Source organism: Metopolophium dirhodum, chromosome 3, assembly GCF_019925205.1.
Source record: "Metopolophium dirhodum isolate CAU chromosome 3, ASM1992520v1, whole genome shotgun sequence".
In the NCBI taxonomy this organism is placed as follows: Eukaryota; Metazoa; Arthropoda; class Insecta; order Hemiptera; family Aphididae; genus Metopolophium; species Metopolophium dirhodum.
The window spans coordinates 16,888,759-16,913,335 of NC_083562.1; the positions used below are offsets into that span (position 1 = coordinate 16,888,759).

A 24,577-nucleotide genomic window follows, 5' to 3' on the forward strand; every position below is an offset into this window, starting at 1 on the left:
TGGTACTAAAAAGTCATTGACAGCATGATATAATTTATTAAAATAAAAATAAACTCGGTTCATTGCCAAACAATATTATGTTATTTACAATTACCCAACACTGCTAATAAATACTATATATAAATATAAAATACATGTTAAACAAATCTCCGTCGCCATCGGACTCTAACTAGGTAATAATAATATATTGTTTTCATATATGCCATTAAATTACTTGCGTATTATATTAAAATCAAATATAACAGAGGTCGTAACTGTTTGTTTGATAAATTATAATGTTAAGGAAGAAAAAATCAAGCGTCCGATTGGTGAATGATATTGCAAATATTTTGAACCACAATATTACAATAACATAACAACAATGCACTACAATGCATCAGTATGACGATTAACGTTATTGTTATGGACGTGGTAACTGGTAAGTATTACAAAGAATGACAATTATTTATTGTAGTGTAAATGTACTGGTGTACTCGTATAGGCATAAGTACTGAAGTACCCATGTTTCAAAGTAGATTTCCCGGAGGCAATATTTTTAATAGAAATATTTATTCTTAATTCGAATTTCATAGTTAGGTATAATATTTTTAGTTATTGCGTTGATTTATGAATGTACTAAAATATCTTTTTTATCCTTATCCATATGTACCGGTAATTGCTATAAATATTATTAAACTTATTATAATATTTTACCAGCATTATTATAATAGGTTATGTACTATATGTGCCAACTACTTTGCAATGTGAAAATTCAAAAGTTCTGTACTTATATTATTCATCGGTTACGTACAATTCGTGTTAAGTCAGTAGACTTATTAAAATGTTAAAGACGAATTGGATTCGTAATTAACTAAAATAAAATAATTTTCTACAAACATATTTTAAGTATCCATTGGCTCTCAGTATTTCCAATGAATAGTGAGGAAACCTTTAGAACTCAAAATTAATCCATTGCTAATTCGACATGTGTAAGTTTGTATGTGTAAGTTGAATGCAGAAGGCGTTGTTACGAAAACACTAATTTTGTTGGTGTTGTACAATAATCCTTTTACTAATTCGAATTTCTTCAATTAATTGTGCCTGCAGCCAATATTCGACTTAGGTTTATACGGGGGGCTGTGCAACTGCAATAACACAATTATTGTTATAATGATATTATACGCACTCCATCGTGGAAAAAGTTTACAGTCGGTACTCGGCACAGGACTCTTACGCCATAATTCCAAATTTCCAAAATATGTATGTTTTACGTGTAATATAATATAAGATATACTGTGTGTGTGTATATTATATTAAATATATATCACATACGATTTACACGTATGTTTGATTTAATGGTTAACGAAGTGTGCGAATCGGCCGCTGGATATATAGGCACACGACGCAGGTGTGTTTATAACGAGATTTCGCGATGAGTCACGGTGACGTCGATTATATCGGCGGCGGTGTGTCTGTCTCTCCGTCTCTTCCCGGCTCTATACCATAATATCTACTAATTCATTCGGCCGCCGTGGTCCTGCATGAGCCTTATTAATTCTGCCCGTTCCATGTACCGTATACATACCTACTCGCGTCTATCCGTCTCACACGCGCACACACCCCGCCGCCGGCTTGTAGGCTACAGGCTGATTTTGAAATTTGCATATTGTATAGTGCCCCCCTCACCGAGCTCCCCACGTTAGTCACCATATATTGTTGTTCGATCAAGAGGTAATTTGAGAATGTAAATTTCTGCAAATCATCACCACGCGCGCACGCGCACCACCGCCAAAGGGTGGCTGAAAAACAAACGGAGAAAAAAACTGATCGTGAAGTTATTGCGTAACATATATTATTAATTATGCATCATACATAATATTAATATTCACATACAATATATCTTTGTATACCTACTAAATATTGTCTAATATGCCTGCAGTATAAGCAGTCCAATGCGTGCACGAGGCTCGTTCGAGTAGTATTCGCATCGTCCTCGTAACATAAACATACGAACACATCCCGTATGCAAGTGTACAACGACAAGATATAATAATATTATATAATATTTGTTTTACAGAGTCTGTTTAAGTGTATTATAAAATTAGGTACCTACTCGGCGTAATACCCGTATAGTACCTATGCATATGATAATTTCCAAAACTATATTATGATACGTCTTTTATATAAGTCGTCGATATGCATAAATATTTGATTCAAAACAGTGGGGAATTTGAACTTCAGTGTCGGGATAAAACAATTATTTGTCTTTCATTTATTTAATAATAATGTTGTGCTTTGGCCTTTGTTACACAGACGTGGTTATGATATGTGGTGATAACTGATAATATGGGAATTGGATCCAAAAGAATAGTGTATAATTTATTTTTCATCAATAAATAAACTAAAAACGTCAAAGTTAATAATGAATAAGTTATTTTATAAAAATGCTATTTATGCTACTTTTATGCAGAATGAAATTATGAGTTTGTTTTAATAGTTACAATAAGTACATTTCTTAAATTATAATATTAATTTCTACTACTCATTAACATTGACATATTATAATATTACTAATTTGATAAATATATAATATTTATTATTTACTGCATACAGCTGTTATAAGCAGTAATTTTAAGTAATAAATGGTTCAAACTGCTAATTCCAAATATTAACAAAAAATAACCTATTATTTATTTATTATTATTATTACTTACTTAAATAGTTATATTTTGTGAAATAATTTCGACATTGTACGTATTTAATTGATTCAAACGTAATAGACAAGCAAGGAAATAAGCGAACAACGTCAAATAATACGTTTTTCTTCCAACCACTTCTACATTTGTAAGCTTTTTTGGAATAGGTACTTGTATACTGCAGTATACATATATACAGAGCGACCACTGGTCATAAAATATGCATATATTATAATTGTTATGACCTACAATCATTTTTGTAACACGATATTCTGATCACCGTGAATATTATATATTATTATTAAGCAAAAATGAACTTAAAGAAAGATGTGTGATTGGAATATGACTTAATGTTCATATATACAGTGTACTCTACAACTCACATTCCGGCTGCCATTATACTATTTTGTAGTCATAAAAAATCCAATTAGTTATTTAATATAATATTATGTACCTATATATTTTACTATTTAGGCAATTTATTTTGATTGAAAAAAAATCATACACGTATGAATGTAGTATTTTGCATAATACAAGTATCTGTCATAAAATATAAACTGAGTTTGATCTAAATTCTGAGTATGCATGGTTTGGTATAGAAGTAGCAACAAATATTGTTACTTTCTTTATAACATGAAGCATTTTGAATTTGCATTTTGCATTTTATGTTAAGCTTATTTTGATATGTTTATTACATCTATATAATTCAATTTATTTACTATTGCAGCTATATTTGAAGGAGGATAGGATGAATATCCATGGAAAATTAGTAGTTGAGCATCCGATACAGCTAGTATATTTTTTAATTGTCAATGCACGGGATTACAAATAACTTTTTGCAGCTGCAGTCTTCACGGTCAATAAATCCCGTTCGAAATTCTTTATTATACAAACCTAAGCCTTTTAATGACAACTTCACAGTTCTTTTAGTCACAGTATTTTTTTTTCATGTTGACGTCACCATATCGTTTCGAATGCATTTAAACGTTTCAAAGTTTTAATTAAACATCGTCGTTTCAATAGGTTGAATTCTTTGGGGTTGTTTAACAATTGACATTTCTTTGTACAAGCAATTTTTATACGTATTACTTTAGGGGTGCTCGTTGAATTTATATTATATATATACGTATTCCGCTTCCCCCGTATACGAACACTATAATAATTATTCATTTAAAATTCAACACCACTCTAACTAGGCGCATTGTGCCCATTTACCAACCGTTAGAATGCATTTTATTAATTTAATTACCCATGTGGGGATGCCACATCAATGACTTGCATAGTTGCATACAATTTTATTGTAAATACGATTCTCATATAAAATACGGCAGAGTCGGAAATATTTATTATTTTCATTTTTTAGATCTCGTCATAAATACTTTTAAAATTCTATTTTTTTACACATTAAAACAAAAGTAAAATAAAAATATACTCTTATGACTCGTGGCATTAAGTAATACACTACATATAGTACAGAATGTGTATTAAATAATATATAATATAATAAACTAAACATTACTTATCTATTATTAAAAGCACTAACGAGAACCTATATATTAATATATGGAATCAATGTGACCACTGCAAATTATATTATACAGTATCAACGGATCAAATAAATAACAAACATGGTACCATTTATACATATTATATAATAATATAATATATATGTATACATTATAATTTTTAATCACCATCACACTTACTGATCGTATATAAACCTATTCAAATAATATACAATAGTGGTTTTTGTCTAATGAATACATTTCTTTGTTTATTTATTTTTATGTATATTCCACTCGTTTGAATGAAGACATTATGATACAATACCTAATACCTATCATTAACACACATAATATTATGATTTTAAGATTCAATTTAATTTACATTAAGAATATTAAGAATACTAACAACATATTTTAAATATATATAGGTACCATATAAAGTTTTGATGCTTAAAACGATTTTCATTAATTTTTAAGTGTGTAGGCATATTTAATTTATACTACCAACCTTAATGCATTTTTTTTGGACTTAAGTCAGTTACATAATATGGTAGGTTAGGACGTTAGGTAATGTGCAACATACTATTTATATATTAAGAGTATCTCAAATGGTTATAAACGAAAATTACTTTAGTATAGTTATCATAAATAAATGCATTTTAACTTTACTTGAGTAATACATGTTGTATAAAATAATACACGAACATAAAATAATTGAATGCCGAATGGTATAGCAAAAAAATATATCTATCATCACTTATAATAAATTTCAATATCTATATCATTATATCAACTGCAGGATACATTATTGTAAATACATATAAGAAGATTAAGCTTTGCTTCAGAAAGAAGTATCAGCAGTGTTGAGACTTATCTAGATAAATTTATCTAGATAAATTATCTAGATAATTATTTAGTTATCTTTTATCTTATCTAGATAAATAGTTGCATTTTATCTAAATAATTATCTAAGATAAATAATTTATCCATCTAGATAAATTTATCTAGATAAATTCATCTCTAAACAAAAAATTAAAATACTCATTTTGATTGTCAATTTATTTTTATGATAATTACCCAATACTTTAAATTTGAATTGTCGAGTCATCTCAGTAAAAAAAAATTATGTTCATAATAATATTGTTTATTAGGTAGGTATTATATTTTATTATTGATATTTTCGTTAGGGGCCCGGAAACGGTACTTAAATATACCTACATTGCATCGTTATCTTGTATTGGTGACTCGTAAACAGTAAATGATTACTGTCTTATAAGTTATTTTTAGGAAGAGTAAGAGCTATATACCACCTATTTAATTGTGTTTTCCTAGTCCCGACGAGTATTGTACCGATGCGGGTCAACTGCGGCAACCAACTGCAATGGGACATGGGTCTTGAATTTTTAATTGGGTTTGGGTATGATTAGTATTTTATGTAATCGAAGCCATGTTGATATTATTATAAATCTTTACGGACTTTACGTAATTATTATTTTATCAGTAATAAACTAATAACTAATAAGTAAGCACATTACATTATATTTGTAACAGTGTAGGTACATTGTTTACCCGGAATTCTGCACATTTTGTCATTTATCAAACTTATCCACAACAGTTGGGTTCAAAAATCTATAAATAGTAATTACTGTTATTTAAAAAATTGATTACAGTGGATATAGCTTTAAGAGCGCGAACACATTGTCCGATTACACCCGCAGTGGTTATAAATCGTCCGGTTCGATAAATGTATAAACAAAGATATAAATAATAATATAACCACAGTCTGTAGCGAGTGCGGTCGTCATCCAACTGACGAATCAGAAATTGTCCAAACTCCGTTAGTTAGTCGACAACTATTGACACGTGTTTGTCTTTGTGTATTTTAAGTTTAAAATATTATTATTTCAAGTATTTATTTACACTGTCTGTTTATCGTGTGTTACAATTATGAAGCGATTTCTAACAAGTTCAGTGAATTATCCAAATAAGAAAAATGATAATCTATCAAGTTCGAATGCCACTGTTGTACTAAACAACGAGATTATTGACGATCCTACATCAGCTAAAACGCCTACAACTACCGATATTATCAAGATTGATCAAAAGAAAAATACGACTGATGTTGATGTATTATTTTCAAACCACTATTTATTTGATGGACAGTTTTATAAAGTTTTACAAGTTGATGAGAAAAGACTAACGGCTGAATGTCAAACATGTTCCAAAACCATACAGGGTCAAATCAATTCAACAGGGAATTTTTTAAGTCATATTAAGGTAAGTACCTATTACCATACCTACCTATAATATGTATTTGACGGATAGATACTGAGTGTTTCATAATAAATTAGTACTAGGAATCAAAAGTGTCTGATGATAACGTTGAGGTATAGCCGCATATGTTTAATTTAACGGTTCTGGATGGGTGGGTATTTGGTAATTTTTTACTAGTTTGCCACCCCATTTTAAGTTGAGTTTGGTGTCACCGTGTATACAGTAAACCTATAATTTATTTATCAAACAAATAAAAATATAATATTATAATACTCAATAACCAATACTAGGTACCTTATAAGTAATAATTAATAACTAATAGTCATTGCGAGAAACTGAACAAAACATAAAATAAAAGTTTATAGGTATTCATTACTACTGAATACTGATAGTATCAGATTTATTCAGATAATACTTAAGTAATGTAATAAAATACCTGTTATATCTGTTGGCTGTTTTAGTATAAGCATTCATCAATATTGACAAAATTACAAAAGAGCAAAGAGAAAAAGAAATCAAACATTACCATATCAGATTCAAGTGAGTAAATTAATTGTACCTATATCTTAATCATAATCTTTTATCTTTGTATTAACCGCATGATAATTTACAACATACCTATTAATATTTGTAGATGTAACATCATCAAATCGCCAGTCACAAATTCAACTACAATTTTGCCAGTCAAAGAAGATATCAAAAAATAAAGTGAGTTAATTAGTGTTGAATAACTAATAATAAATATTAATAAATTATTTAAAAACTTTTTTATTTTATTAAAGTCAAGGACATAGGTATAATAATTTATAATGTTCAATTGATATACCTATTATTTAATATAAGTACTGTGTAGGTACATTATACTTATACATATAAGTAAAATATTAAATAGGTATTTTTTAATGTTGTATATACTATATTATGAACCTACTTAATACTTATATAATAATAATTAATAGATCAGTTATACCTTATACAACAATTACTTACTATGAAAATAATAAAGTTCTTAGAAACAGTAATAGTAATTAGTAATTAAAAAAGTAAATAAAACAATTTAAAGTATACATTTTTTTAAATATTATTTTGTATAACTGAAAGTTATCAAGTTTACAAAGTTTGAAAGGTGTTTTTTCTTATATTACTGTTTTGAGAAATAAAGTTGTAATATTCAATTTATACAATTTTGGTTTATGTTGATTGCTTATTTAGTTATATATATTAATTAATTTTTGGTTTTAGATTACTGACCTAGTCTTTGACTACATAGTACAAGAGATGAGACCACTCGCAACCTGCCAAAAACCATCCTTCAGAAGACTTATCATGGGCCTTGCTGGAATAACTGATTCTGCTTTACTTCCCAACACAAAAGTTATAAGTAAAGAATTACATTTAAGGTATAATTCTTATGTTACAATGTTGACGGACTTAATATCAAAACAAACATATATATGCACAACAGCTGATATATGGTCGTGTAACAACAAAAGCTACCTAGGAATGACATGCCATTTTCTTGATGAGAATACTTTTATCAGGCACTCATACATACTAGGTTGTCGGCGAATAAAAGGTAGTCATACATATATAAATATAGCTCAAGTTTTTAGTACAATTACCCAAACATTTCAAATAAATAATTCTAAAATTTCACATACTGTGACTGACAATGCCACAAATTTTGGAAAAGCATTCAGAATTTTTTCCACCCCCACAATTGAAAATAATAATCAGGATAGTACTACTAATAGTAACTGGTTTAACGGTACTAGTGATGAATCATCAAGTAGTGAAAAAAGTGATACTGATGACGAGGTTGATGATACAAGTGCTGAGGTTGAAGTTGTTGATGTAACAAAATTAATTTCCAATTTTATACCGTCTAATTCAATCGATTTTGAAGATGACTTAACTTTGCCAAACCATTTGACCTGCTCTGCTCATACATTAAGTTTAATCGCTACTACTGATGTGGCAAAAATTGCAGACAAGTCATATAATAATATCTCCAAGGCTATATTTGCAAAATTAAATTTATTTTGGAACCTCTTAAGTAGAAGCTCAGTTGCGTCGGATAAAGTATATGAGATATGCCATTGTAAGTTCCCCGTACCAATTATAACTAGGTGGAACTCAATGTTCCATGCAGTCAGAAAAGTTGTGGCTAATAAGGAAAAATTGGGTGTTGCCTTTGATAACCTAAAATTAAAAAAAATCAAAACTTTGGAGTGGAGTTTTCTTGAGGAATATTGTTCTGTTATGGAGCCTCTAGCCACATCACTTGATCTGTTACAAGGTGAAAAAACATGTTTTTTAGGGTATGTTGCACCCACTATAATTGCTTTAAGATTGAAATTAATTCAAGCAACGCATTTAGTTTATTGCAAGCCATTAGCATTTTCAATTGTTCTTAGTCTTGAAAAAAGATTCAATTATTTGTTTGATTTAGAGCTTTCTAAAAGCAAACCATTTATTTTATCGGCTATTAGTCTCCCAAAATTCAAACTTGGGTGGGTACCAGCAAGGCATTTAGAAATGTGCAAAAAATTATTTTTGTCAGAATGTAATGTATTAAATATAACTGAAAATAATTTTGATATGAGTAATGAATCTGATGATAGTGATTGTAGTGACCATGAGTTTTATGACATTCTTAGTGGAGATGGCTCTGTTCAAGATGTTAGACCTTTAAAATTAAAAAGTAATGCTAAAAGTACAAATCTAGCAAGTGTACAAGCGCTTTCTTATTTTGATACAAAAAAAAAAGATTTAAATATTTTAGATATGTTACCCATTGTTAAAAAAGTTTTCCTCAAATACAATACAACCCTACCATCATCCGCACCGGTAGAAAGATTGTTTAGCAGCGGTTCCCAAATATTGACTCCAAGAAGAAACCGTCTTACTGACAAAACATTTGAAATGTTGTTGTGTTGTAGGTGTTTGAATAAATAATATATTGATGTAATAAAATATAGTATATTAATCTTTGTTGTATCTTTAATGTTATTAATATTATATTTATAATTTTATTATATAATTATATCATTATGTCATGAGCATAACATAAAATAAATATTCTTTTATTTATTGTATAGTAAATACTTATACAATGTACATAGTATCATGGTATTAGTACCTAACCTAAACCTGGTAAAAATAACTTTTTATTTATTAAAAAAATGTATATATATACTAAAACTATTGTGAATGTTTATACTAATTAAAATTGACAGTGACGAGTCGTGTAAAAAAGGTAGTTTTTTCTTGATATTTATACTTAATATTAAAAATGTTTTTTCAGTTATAACTTAGTTATTGATTAATATATAATGTCTACTGGCTACTGCTAACATTAATTTAAACATATAGCTGGTGCTTATATAATATTGAAGTACTAAGTAGTATGAAAGGTGTAGTCTTAAAATGTTTTTGATTTCAATGTGTTAAAAAAAATTATCTTTTTTTTATCTAGATAAAAATGTATTTATCTTTTATCTTTATCTAGATAAATTTGAATTGTGTTATCTTTTATCTTTATCTAGATACATTTTTGTCCTGTTATCTTTATCTTTATCTAGATAAAAAAGTACTTATCTAATCCCAACACTGAGTATCAGTATAATATTTATATAAATAACTTGTAAACATTTAATTACTCTATACTAATATCATTAACCACTATTATCATCAATAAGTCATTCGCAATAAAAAAAACATCATTTAATTATTCAAACATTTCAAACTATCAGATTTTTGACACAAATAATGTTTTGATGACTTTGCGTTTTCATATTTTTAATTAAGTACCTACATAAGGACGGTTATGAATTATTATGATAAGAATTACAATTTTTAGATCAAAATTAAACAAATTTACAGTGAATTTCAAATTTGAATCATGTGATTATGCGATAGTTACGTAATTTAATGTTAAAATATTTCCTCCAATATTATATATGGTCATTATTTAGACTGTTTGATTAATATTTAATATATGTCGTATAAAACTGTTAACTAATATAACATTTTAATTCAAATCGATATAATAAAATAAAAATAAAATGTTTTAATGTGGGACGTGGGTATATATCGTATATAAAACATGAATTTATTTAAAAACTCTATACATTTTATAGAATATTTATAATTGTAAATATACATATTATATTATACCATTATAAACTTAAAATAAAAATGTAAAGAACTCGAGTAAGTTACTGGGTAATTAAATTGCTGTTAACTTTATAGTTGATGTCGAGTGTACCTCGTGATTGAATAGGTAATGGATGTGTTGAATTTGAATTCAATGATAAATCATTGCATACGAAAAACGAATCTGAGTGAAGACCATAGAGTAATTACGCTATGGTGGAGACTGTGTGTCAGTCTACATCTCTAAGGATATAATATTATTATTATATATTATACATTTTATATTGTTATTAAAATGAGGGAAATAGGTTGGTATGGTTATATGGTTTGGTAATATTATAAGAAGAGGTTGAAAAAGTGATCAAGGAAATAAATGTTGAAGGAAAGATAGAGAGAAAAAGACCAAAGAAGTGATGGATAAATATAATAGGAAATTATATGAAAATATCCAGTGTAAGTAAATGAGATGTAGGGGACTGAGCTATATAGAGATTAGTGGTATAGGACAAAGGTGACACATATATAGTTGGGAGTGAAGGGTGAAGAATAAAAAGAAGATATTACTACCTATTAGTAATTTATTTTTCTATTAATAATACGGTCAGTTGTATTATAATATTATTTGATATTATTAGCTGTTATTAACTTATAAGCCAATATACCGATTTACCACGTATTAACAGCGCGAAAAGTTTTATGATTCATAAACCTTAAAGTTAATCTAAATACTTCGAAAAATGCATTGTGTATGGTAAACACTAAGAAATAATATACATATAATAACTAAAAGATGTAACTTGTAAGTCCCCGCGAATAATATTTTTTGATATACAACAAATTAACTTAAATATTTATTTTTCAATAAACATCGGCCCATATTCCCATTTTGTTTTAAATTGCTATATTAACTTATGTGGAATCTTGTATCAAGTTTTCAAGCTTATTGCTCAAGACTAAAAATTAATATCAACAATTATTCTCATAATTTGAACTTAAAATTATTACTTTTATAATAGCTTAAAATTAGTCTAAATATTTTGAAAATTTCATTCTTTATTAAAAATAAATTTTAAAGTTTCTACGATTAATATTTTTTGAATAATAACAAAATAACAAACAATTTTAGACTTTTAGAGGATAAGTTGTTATTACATTTTTGAATGGTATAAAATATCGTGAAAATTTGAACTTAAATCGCTCATAAACTATTTATGTGGCTTAACGCTAAACTTTTTTTTAATATTAAGTAAAAAAGGTTATGAGGATTTATGTATTTCATTTTTTAACTTTAGGTGTTAAAATAGAAAATGTTATGCGTTTTTAACAAAAAAATAATTTGCAAATTGTTGTGATTTTGATGAATCTCGTATATATTTTAACTTTAAACGATTATAATGTAAAATTGTGACTATATCTGATTAATATTTTTTAACTGGATACTTTGAATACTATGATTAACTTTGTAATTCTAATAAAAATTAATCAAATTAATTTCTCTACAGTTATCAGTTTTAAAACGACAAAAAAACAAACAAAATCAATTTGACCAAAAACTGGTTTTACGTACAAATTCTGGTTTTTCCTTAATTTTTTTTGTCCTTCCTGTCAATTTTAAAAGTACAGAGATGTATTTTTTACTCCTCAAAATGATAACAAGATCAATTTTCCACCAGAAACAACCCATACTCCATAGAATAAAACTTTTTTAATGTAATTTTTGATTTGGTTTCAGTAAACTTGTGGTGTTTATAAGAAGTTAATGTATAAATATTATTTTCAATTTTATGACATAAATTCTAATTCCATATTTAAACCATTCAATATCATTAAAATTAATAAATTTATATTTACTATAATTTGATTACACTAAAAATTAAGAATTCACAATTGTACTACTCAAAAATATACTTATGTCAAATATAGGTATGTGATATCTTTGTAATGGTAGGTATATAATAGCTGTACCCATAAGAATTGCATTGTTTAGAAAAAAGGGTAGATAATGATCAAACAGTTTTCATAATTAGAGTTTGCAAAACATTAAAAATGTTTATGTTCATAAGAAACTGTGTCATTATATTATATTCATGATACATTATGAACTGTGTATAAAATTGTCTATTTCTTTGCAGATCGTAGTTTTATTTATTCAATGATTTTTTTTAGATTCATTAAAATCCAGGTTAAAAAAAACTGTTTTTGTGACAGGATAACCGATGGAGCACCGACAGTCATTTATTATTTTTAGACATACGCAAATCTTAGGTACCTTCAAATCGACAAAAAGATTTACGATTATATAAATAAAAAAAGTTTATTCCGACAACTATCACAATTAATTATTTTCTGCGATCATTTCCTACGACTCTCAAGTCATTTGCAAACTTTTCATTATATATTTTAAATTTAAATTTAAACATTATACTCGTATATATATACATACACGATTACGTAGACTTCATTTAGTTTATACTTGGTTATTTATTACTACTTAATCAACGATAAAATTATATATTTTTTTTTGACGTACAATTGATTTCGAATAATTAAAAATAAAATATTAGATTTATTTTTAATGTCAACTACTTGTTTATTGTATTTTGATTCGATTAGAACATTGTGAATGATATCACATACTATGTTTTGATGCTAATAAAATGTTTATTATTTTATTTTATTCCTTACTAAGTTACTACAAGTATTAGATGGACGAGTGTTCTCTATTATGATTCATGACTTTAGAAAAAAAATATGCAATGTTGTATGCATTAGTAAAACGGAGATAGCTCATGCGAGTATGACGTCCTCTAAATAAATATGATTTCCAATGCGATGATCAAAATAATATTTGAACACTAAATATTCAATTTGTATTAACTTATAACTATGTAAATGTTGAATAATTATAATTAGGTTAAAATATTTCTAAATACTACAAGGTTGACAATTAGATTGTATAGGAGTATATATTGCATAATATGTATAATATGTCAAAAATGCGAAACCTGGGGTGAAGGCCCCGCTTGCCCTGCGTTAGGGACGGCCCTTTGTAAATACACTTACTAAAACCTTCTGACGTATTGCCGTTCTTTATGATTCTCTAGACTAGTGCCTGATGATAACATCAATAACGACAACCATGAATATCAAGTGATGACAAATGGACGCAAATACCTGCGAATAAATACAAATGACGACGTTTTAACATCGCGTGATGTTAAGAGCATAAAAACTGGCAGACTGAGAATTACACGCTTTACAGTCTTAACTCTTAAACGCAATGGAAAAACGTTATTTAGACTAAAATCCTACTAAGAAATGTATTTGTGTGTGTAGCTGGTATGTGAACAAAAAAAACTTGTGTAAGTCGGTTCGATAAAACGGAACCGACACGATTTAAGTTTATCGGGGCACAAACACGTGAACACAGGTTTGTACTAAATGTTTAGACAATTGCACCAGAAAGTAAAAACAATAAAACAAATATATCCTTTTAAGAACACGAGGAGTAGGGATTTTGTAATATTACAATGCTACTTACCTATATTAAAATATTAAATCAATCGTTGTAATCCGTAATCGAATAACATGCATAAATTATTGTATAGAATATGCTCAAAAAAATATTTTCTGAAATTATTAATTTATTTGTGATCTATATAAAAAATAACATGATGATAAATAGTACAACTATGATATTATAAACAGTTTGATAAATAAGATAATAAACCTGCAGGTAATATTGTATTATATACAAAAACATACGATAGAATATATATTATTATATTATACTAGTTATATAACATTAAAACATTTAATGTTTATTTAATAAAAACAAAATATGCCTTGTTTCAAACGTAATATTATTATTATTCTTAGACTGAAAATATTATATATAAATTGTGTGAATGGTTTTAGTTTCAAGGTAATTTTTTGTTCTGTTCAATTTATTTTTCGAATTGTCATATTTATACGCTGGTTCAAAAGTTATTTGCTACACAGTTATATTTGGTTGCAATGGAGTTCAAATGTATTTATCTGTCACCAACATTTATTATTTAAAAATAATAAACAAAACAATTTATATATTATTTTATTTTTCATTAGTTTCAGAAGTATTATTATATACTTATAATAGATAATCCGAAATCTAGTTTAAATAAATATATAAAGGCTCATTTGTTCTTATATTTAATTTTATCAAAAAAAATATTAAAAATAATTAAAATGGAAACCGTGAGTATAAATTGATTAAAAGAAAATAAATAATACTTACGATATGTTTTTATAATATATTACTTATTGCGCAGGGATATAAAATTGACGATTGTCGATGCTACGGCAATCCATCTAAAAAGCCCGCTGAAGCCAAAGCTGCCCGTCCTACGCCTTGTTGCCCATGCCCATGTCCCGCTGAAAAATGCAAAGTAACTTTACAAACTGTACAAAAGTTGGTCGAAGCAGAAAACAAGGATATTGAACTGTCTGAAGTTTTGGGTGGCATCACGATACTGGATGAACGAAGACCGAAAAAGAAAATAATCGACATGTACGACGCCACGTCCAAAGAAAACCGAGAGGACACCGTAAGGGATTTATATTATCATTGTCTTGTCCACTGTAGATTGTGTTAAATATTTACTCATCTGGCGATATTTATTACCGATATTTAAGGAAACCAACGTAGATCCACAGTATTTAGCTTATATAATGAGATCAATCGAGAACGGACTAAGCATGAAAACTGATCCGATCCAAGTGTACGAACACCTGTTTGCCAAAGGAAATGTCGAGGCTCCTCTCGTAGGAATCGGTCCTACAGCAGCCATATCAACCGAAGTAAGGCGGTTCACATTATACCCACTCGCTATTCAACGCTTCATACATATCAATATTTACAATAATAATTGTTTTACGTGTAGGATATGGTCGTACCTCATACACCTCCGACCGTCATAAACGTAAAGGATCCGGAAATGGAACCAGGCTCACGCCTGGACACTATTATTCCCAGGATTAACGTGTCCTTGGCGGAAGCGACGACAATAGATAATGTCGACGATTTGCAGGTATTGCTAGGCGGGAGTTTTCCCGACAAACAGGCGTCCACGACCGACGACCAGGAGGCGCCCCACAATTTGTTGTTGGAAACTCGAGAGCCCCATCAATCGGCGGCTGTGCTTAGGGGGTCTACGCCTCCCACTTGGTTCCCGGGCTACAACGTGGCTCTGCCGAACACTGTGCACCCGGCTTTGGAAACCGATCCAGAGTCCGTTTTGGATGAAGCTTGGTTTCACAGTCAGCCTCTGTCATTAAAACTAGAAGAGAAAGGCGCCAAGCTCATTGGGTCTTAGACAAAAACAAAAATTCTACAATAAATATTAAACAGAGGTGTTGTTTATAAATATATTTTTAATAAAATATAATAAAAAATATCAACTAAACTCGCATATTCAATAATAACCAGATATCACTTGATATCTGACCTGAGGGTCCTGTTATTTACCATATTTTAATATAATATTATTCAATATCAAGATCAAACGAAAGCATAATATTATAGTCTAAACTTCAATTGCATTCATCGCAATACGAAACCAAAAAGTACCCACATACCTTGATGATTGCTTTGATATTTGTTTAATTTTCTAGGTATTGAATTATAATTAGTGTTTATACATAGCTATTAGCTACATATTATTTATAGTTACATTTTTATGATTGTTAAATAGGACGATACTATTAAAGTGAATTCATCAAACATTACCAACATTATTATTGTGTCTAATTTTAACGATCAGGTACACTGCCTACCACAATAATATACGTTTTAATTTTAATATTTTGTTTTTATGCATTGATGTATTATTTATTTATCTATATTAAATATTAATATACATATCATAAAACAATATTATAAAGAAATGGGATTTGCATAAAATCTTGGTTTCAATACCTTAATCCTATCGCTACTATCCGTTGCAGAGTTGCTGCATGTAATTCACTTAGCGTGTACTGTGTAGACGTTATAGTCAACAATTACAATTAAATTATGTAATTTGACACGACATTTTACAGTTTCCACAAACGGCAGACGAGAGTAGTAGAATATTATAACTTAATATTGTTAGTCGACCGAACATTTTCTGAACAATCAAAGCGAACATAATGCTTTGAATATTAGAAACAAATGTTAATACGTCAAATGTGCGTGTGACACGATAACTGATCAGTGCAGATTGGATATACTTAAATGAAATTCGCTCTGCGTGTGCTGTGTAGGCGTTGTAGTCAGCAATTACAATTAAATTATGTAATTTGATCGACACTAGTTGTAACCTATATAAATGTATTGTATATAAACATAATACTATAAAAATGTATTTATAAAAAAGGTGGATAAGTGGATGTCGCTCTGCTGTACAGTAGAATACAAGTGGGTCACTGTAATGGATGGTGTCAAATTTGAATTCAATGATATAATATCATTGTATAAGAAAAACGATTCTGAGCGAAAACGGTCAGTCAGCCTATGATTTTACCAAGTATATTTGATGATATTATTGTGAATAAAGTAATTTATATATAACCTATTTACGTGGAGCCTTGTTTTAAATTTTCAATCCTTAGCCATAAAAGTTATATATTTTTAACTACAAAATAATTTATAAATTATAAATTTGATAAATGTTGTCAAAATTTGAACTTTAAATGCTTATAAAAAAAAATTGTGCATATGTATTTTTAATATTTTTCAACTGCTATTAGAACGATATATTAGGAGCCTTATATTAAATTTTCACGCTTTTTTACCCAACAAATATAAATTTATTGATATTTATAGAAAAAAAAACTAAAAAAATTGAAAACTGACAATGTCCGTAAACAGCTCAAAAAGAGTCAAAATATTTTCAACATTTTATGGTGTATAGAAAATGCTAATATAAACATTCAGTGAAATTTTCAAGTATCTACAGTCATTCGTTTTTTAATTACAATAAAATAAGAAAATTGTTACATGAGAAATCGAGTAAATATCAAATGTTGTAAAAATATAAATTTCAGACGCTCATAAAAATTTAATTTTAGTTTCTTCTAGACATTTTTTTTTTGATAAAGGTAGACAAACTTATGAGTAATTTTATATTACATTTTCAAATTTTAGATTTAAAAAGAAAAATTTTTATGAATTCTCAACTCAAAATAATTTGCTATTTGTCGTGATTTTTCCGTATTTTGTCAAAATTTGAACTTTAAATGCTTATAAATAAAAACTGTGACTAAGGATTTTTAATTTTTTTCATCTGCCTTTGAAACAATAACCTAGGCGCCTTCTATTAAATTTTCAAGCTTTTTTATTCAACAGATAAAATTTTATTGATATTTATAGAAAAAAAAACTAAAAAAATTGAAAACTGACAATGGCCGTAAACAGCTCAAAAAGAGTCAAAATATTTTGTAAATTGTATGGTGTATAGAAAATGCTAATATAAACATTCAGTCAAAATTTCATGTCCCTACGGTCATTTGTTTTAGAGTTACACCAAAAACCAAAATCGATTTTCTCGAAAACAGATTTTGCGTAAAAATTGCCGTTTTTCCTTAATTTTTCTTTTGTTTTTCACATCGCTTGTGAAAACTACTGGGAAATTTTTACTTTTGACCCCCCAAAGTACCAATTAGATTCACTTTCCTATCAGAAAAGTTACTATTGAAGAAAATCCAAGCACTTTTACTGTCCTAAAAGGTGATGACAGACACAAAAAAAAAAAAATAAAAAAAAAAACACACATCATTGTAAAATCAATACATTCATCGCTTCGCTCAGAATCTAAAATTAGCTATAGATGTTATAGAAAGCGACTATCAAAACAAAATTCAAAATAAAGTATAAGCTATTTAAATAATTACTAACTTTTTTTTTATAGTACGAAATTGCATTTATGGCGATTAGAAAATATAATAACGTACTATATGTGTTACGGTGAAAAGTTAAAAAAACTATCATATATAGTACTTTTAATTTATCTAAAAGGGCGGATTTAAATTACCTTACCAATCATTGTTTTTCGTTTGTAAGAAATTAAAATTAAATAAAATCACTAAAATGTTAATCTGTAGTTGGGAAACGGCGAGGTTTACGAATACGACACAAATTTTAAAAAAACAAACTCACTATATGCGGCTACTTATAAAATAAATCCTACTTTAAAACCGCGTTCTAACCCTTAAAAAAAAAAAACCACAAAACGATATTCGATGAAAATTCTTATGAAGTTTTTACAGCACAGTGTATATATACCAGATACCTACCAACGTTTCACGGTAATGTCTTTGAATTCTTTATCGTCTTATTCAAGACTGCGATTCCGCGAGTTAAGACTGCGAAGGAGGTTTATGCATATAGCATGATAATATTATGTGCGCATATGTATTATAATATACCGAGTATATATTATTACCTTCATTTCTGAATTCTGTACAATCCGTTTAGTTCGTCGTAGTTAAGTAACTGTATATGGAATAATATAATGTAGAAATATATAGCCTGTGTACGTTAGCAGCACCGTGTGGGGTATTGTTCAAGAAATCGTATTTCCAGAAGACTTACGCTACTATAATAGGTATCACATTTTCTTTTTATATATTAATTTATCCACGGTATATAGGTTTCAAACACTTTTAACTCTTGCTATTCGCAACTGACAACTCACAAGTCACAAGTACTTGCGTTTTTACACATTTTTCACATTTAGGTACCTATTCATTACTATGTTACAGCATTTATTCCGTTATCACGCATATCATAATATTATAGCAACCAATGTGTTTTGTCGTATTTTCAAAAAAGAGTACGGGAAAGGTGTTACCGGCCGACCAAAGTCATTTATCCGGACACTAATACACTATATAGGTAACATTTTCAGACGAAACCCATATCATGAAACAGAAATTAATTTAAATGCACCTGTTTTGACCCAACCTACCATTTTGTTTTGACCCTAACGAAATACGGTAAAAGTAGATAAAACAGTATTTGGATTTAAAGTTTCAACCATAAAAATGTTATTTGTTAAAGTGTTTCATTTGTTTAATTACCCATTTTAATTTAAAAATGAATTTATTTTTTCATACAACAACTTGTTTTTATTTGTAATATTCTATTTATACACAATTATTATTTCACAAAATAATATAATTGACAATTTTTAATACTTAAACCCGTAAATATATTACCACAACCTCGCCCCAATATAATGCTATAATAACTATTATATAATATAATATACATATACCTATACCTAAATACATTATGTCAAATTTAGTCGAACGTTATGAAGATGTTATTTTATATTATTTTAATAGAATTATTTATGTTTGAATAGTATTTACTAATACCATTATGTACCTACAGAATAGGAGTAAAGATAAACACTCAATAAAATATATTAGTATAAAATAATGTATCAAAACTAATAAAACATTTTATGGAACAAAACTCGAAAACTCTAGCTACAGCAACTCGTTGGGGTGGAAACAAAATGGTAGCTTTTGGCCGAAAACCTCGCCTGAAGATCCGTATAAAATATAAATCCGCAATTTGTTGTCACGATCGATTACTTTAAATTTAAAAACTGTTACTTATTTCCTCGACAACGAAATATTTCAACAATATTATCATATTGTACTCTTATTAGTAGATATCGTTTAAAATAATATGAAAATCCCCGTCACGTAGGCATACACGAGTACAATGTGGAAGAATGCAGATGGATTCGATCGGTCATGTCCGTGCGAATTAAAGTTTGAAATAAAATCGGTAACACAAAGAAACTCGTTACGACTGCGCCTAAACGTAATATATTATTATTATAATGCGTACAGCACAATAATAATATATCTCAGACGAGCACGCATACAATTGTACACCAACAATATAAATACGTCGTGGCGTGTTAGGCACCTAACTACTATGCGAGGCGCGTCTCAAGTGCACCGTGGCTGGTTCGATTCGGTCGTCGAACGGCGAGCGTGCTCGAGACAAATATTTTATTGCGGTTTACACGGGGAATCTCCCGACGAGAGGCGAGCGTACATAGGACCTCGTCGGGGTGCAAGTATATAGGACCAAAAATATAGGCGATGAGGGGGGGGGGGGGGAGTGTCGAGACAGTTTAACGGAAAAAAAAAAAAACCTCGAAACGACTTAAAACCATGACCGCAACCGTGGTGGCGGTGCTGCTGCTGCGACGACGTTTACATTGTGCGTGCCAAACGAGGCGTGCCAAAGGCGTTTTCCGTGGACCTAAGTGCACGTGTTCGCGTGCGTGCGTGCGGAGACGTTGACCAGAAAAATCTCAGCGGGTAATCGCTGGCGCACACATAACACCGATTCGAGCTGCAGTCGACGCTTAGCGTATATAGTATGTGTATATATATATATATTATAATGTATTGTATATTATTGTAGTACACACATATAGGACGGGTGACAAATAATGGGACGACGGTGGTATATAATATAATGATATAATGTAATAAAAGGAAATGAAATAAAACGGAATGGGACGGAAAAAAAACGAAAGAAAAAAAAAATCGAAAAAAAAAGCTGCTCACCCCGTGACAAGTGTGAAATTATCGTGAATTATTTACAAATACACGGGCCGGTGTGGCTTCCGAGGGGGATCGAAGTGAATGTTTTTCGCGGGTCGTTGCTGCAGCAGGGGTCCACCGCGGAGAGTTAGTAGCTGTTGTAGTAGTATTGGTAGTAGTAGTACTCGAAAAGCGGTAACAAGCAATTATACACGCCGCAGCGGCACTCGAAAGCGTTCAATATTATTGCGCCCCTGGGCCTTTGCCGCTATACTGCCGCCGCCACTACCGGCAGCAGAAAACATAGTCGCCGCCGATGTAGGGTTAGGTTAGTATTATTATTATTATTATTATTATTATTATAGTTGCTCAACGAAATTTGCGTGACGAAATACGACGACGATACATACAGTAGGTACAATAATAATATAATATAATATTAGATACCAGTGGCGGCTTGGGCCCGGTGTGCATAATAGATCGCGCGACGCTCTCCGCGAGATGACCGGTTTTTATTAGTGTCATCCTCGCCGACCGATTATCGTCATCGTCCGAACCCCCCTTGTAAATGTCGACAACAATAACGCCGCGGCGTATTATTAGGTATACATTTTATTAAAATGACATACAAACGACGACACGAGAACGGCTACGAGTGGAATTAATCATTTTGTTGGTGGTGGGAGAAGAAGGGATAGAAAGAGAGACCGACACTCTATACGGCCAAACAAATAATAATAATAATGCGAAAAACCTACACTTACTTTTTTCGTTTCTATAATGATGCATTCGTCCCAATCAAACGTGTCCACAAATAGAGAGAGGGCTTTTTTATCACGAACAATCTCAGGTATTCATTAAGCTAATTTTTTGTTCTTATTGCATTGTTTCAAAAAGTATATAGATTTTCCAATATGATTGTAATTGAAAATTGAAAATCACGAAACGCGCAAGGGAATCAGTGTAATCACTGAATCCAACCATTTACGATAATAACTGTTTGCCGATGATTAAAAGCAACTCGATGTCTCGATGTATGCTTTTAGCGCTAAATTCTATTCGTACCTATAGGATTTCCGAGTAACGTATTTTCGAGGTACGTGAATGGGGTGGAAATGTTCTCGAAGACACAAGACACGCACTGGATGAACTATTTACACAATTATATGGGAAATTTGATTAAGACGGGCTTTTACGGTTGAAAAAGTCACACATGCCTCATGACTTGGGTACCAAAAAATCTAATTAGTAAATGTAGGTTTATTGCACAACCAAACTGAGATATGTTGTAATGGCATTAAAAAGTCTACGGTTTGTGTTCGATGTTTTACTTTTATTTTACAAGTAAATTTGATTATTTCTACCAACCCCATTTTTAACTAAATTTTCACATCAGAAAAAAATCTGCTAAATTATTTTACAATCTTGTTATATTATATTTGCATGGATATTATACACAACTAACCAAATAAAAAAAATAAAAACTATTTTTAGGTATATTTATTTATTTATAAAGGAGACCAAAGTTGAGTTCGTTTTAATTAATTGACATATTTAGCAAGATACATTTTTACATTTACTTTTAAATGCAAACGAGATACTTCTCATCTGAAATTGCCAGTTAATTTTTCAATTAATTATTTATTTTCTCATAAAAGTGATATTAACTTATTAGTGCTTTATAAAATATTCAAAACTATAACAAGATTTTAACTGATTTTAGTTACCAAAAGATACGTAATTTAAATTACTCTACAGGCCCTGTATATAGCCTATTTTATAATATTCGGAATAAAAATTCTGTAAAATTTAAGGATTGACAAAAAATACCTTTTGTCGCATACACATATTTTATTAATGCTTAGGGAATAAAAAACTACGAATGGAATAAAAAAATTATACAACCTCAAAAATAGATTTAATTTATTTCTCTACAAGGACTCATCAGATATCAAAACTATTCAAGGGACATGATTTACATACCTATATCTTCTCTAAAAAGATTCCAATTCGCAAAATGTTATTATTTTTATGATAGGTACCATACAGAGAAATGCACAGTCCTAGAAAGAAAATATTACTACGTGGTTTGAATACGGTCTGTGATCCATTAAATGAAAAATAACATAAAAACTATCGTCTTTTATGGCCATATCCATTATATGTAATAAGTTAGTAACTAACTTATTAAATATTTATTAAAGTTCTGAAGCGTATACACATGCATTCAGTTTTAAATTAAATGATAAAAACCATAAATATTTTCTTATGATACATCATACATAATACATATATACCTAATATATAATATTATTATTACAATAAGGAAAAACTGAAGAAACAGATCTTAAAATTAAAATAAATCTATATTTAAAAAAAAAATGTGATTTAATAACAAAGGTTGGAATGTACATCTTTTAATTTTTAATTAGGTAAATATAATGTTACATACTAATATAATATTATAATCAACAAACAGGTACATTTTCTAGATAATTAAATTGAATAATTTTATTTTGCGTATTATATGAATGGAAAAAATCATAATTTTTTAGTATGTATAATACATAAAAAAAATGGTAATATGACAATGAGCTCATAGGTCCTATAAAAAGTAATCGTGTAGGTACAATGTAACAATCCACTAATAATATAGTATTCATACGTGATTAATTTTGTATTAATATTTAATTTAAAACTCTTTGATATTGAATTATTTTTAAAAATGTATGTATTTTGATATTAAAAACTATAGTATTGAACCAAATAAAAATATTTTTTTTTTAGATTTTCTTGAAAATTTACATAAACAAAACGTTCGGGTAGGATAATTCTTTAAAAAAATATTGACTTAATTTAGCATCCTTATTTTTTTTTATTTCGTAAATGCCATTTTCTCAGTATTGTGATAAGCTTTTAAGAACATTTGCTTCATCAACATTTGGTGTCCGAATTATTTTTCTCTGCCGTTATAATTCAAAACAGATTCAATCTTCTTCAATTTATAAAATTAAAAGTGTACCGCACCATTCACAATCAGTTGTATTATTAAATTTAAAACCTCATCTTAGAGTATAAACATAAGCTTCTTAATGTATTCTATTTTGATTTTATATTTTACATACTAAATTGATAGATTAAATTTTAATGTTTAACATTTTCTTTAGTTATATAAACCGTTTAAGAATTTCATATTTTTTGACAACAAGTGTCATAAGTTAATTGTTACCTAATGTTCAATTTTAAAAAAACTTATAACAGTTGGTGCTTTAAATCTAGAAATCTATAACCTAAAGGCTAAAAAAACAATATTAATATCCGGTATTTTATCCAGTTCATTCTTGAACAAGGATGTTATTTATTTATTTAAAA

At 28.9% G+C, this 24,577-nt stretch overlaps 2 protein-coding genes across 2 annotated transcripts; both read left to right on the forward strand.

Moving 5' to 3' along the window:
• The first annotated feature begins 6,028 nt into the window (after positions 1-6,028).
• Positions 6,029-9,443, forward strand: LOC132941894 (uncharacterized). Its single transcript, XM_061010124.1, has 4 exons — positions 6,029-6,457; positions 6,916-6,994; positions 7,089-7,162; positions 7,697-9,443. The coding sequence occupies exons 1-4, from the start codon at positions 6,128-6,130 to the stop codon at positions 9,410-9,412; spliced, it is 2,199 nt and encodes a 732-aa protein (XP_060866107.1). The 5' UTR covers positions 6,029-6,127; the 3' UTR covers positions 9,413-9,443.
• A 5,396-nt stretch (positions 9,444-14,839) lies between these two features.
• LOC132940568 (uncharacterized) lies at positions 14,840-15,967 on the forward strand. The gene is made up of 4 exons (XM_061008299.1): positions 14,840-14,848; positions 14,908-15,198; positions 15,287-15,451; positions 15,535-15,967. Exons 1-4 carry the CDS (start codon positions 14,840-14,842, stop codon positions 15,964-15,966), a joined length of 897 nt encoding a protein of 298 aa, XP_060864282.1. The 3' UTR covers position 15,967.
• Positions 15,968-24,577: the final 8,610 nt, after the last annotated feature.

Coding starts and splice junctions, on each gene's coding strand:
- LOC132941894 (XM_061010124.1), top strand. CDS start 6,128: ATGAAGCGATTTCTAACAAGTTCAGTGAATTATCCAAATAAGAAAAAT. Junction 6,458..6,915: donor ATTTTTTAAGTCATATTAAG/GTAAGTACCTAT, acceptor TGGCTGTTTTAG/TATAAGCATTCATCAATATT. Junction 6,995..7,088: donor CATTACCATATCAGATTCAA/GTGAGTAAATTA, acceptor TAATATTTGTAG/ATGTAACATCATCAAATCGC.
- LOC132940568 (XM_061008299.1), top strand. Junction 15,199..15,286: donor AAGAAAACCGAGAGGACACC/GTAAGGGATTTA, acceptor CCGATATTTAAG/GAAACCAACGTAGATCCACA. Junction 15,452..15,534: donor CAGCAGCCATATCAACCGAA/GTAAGGCGGTTC, acceptor TTTTACGTGTAG/GATATGGTCGTACCTCATAC.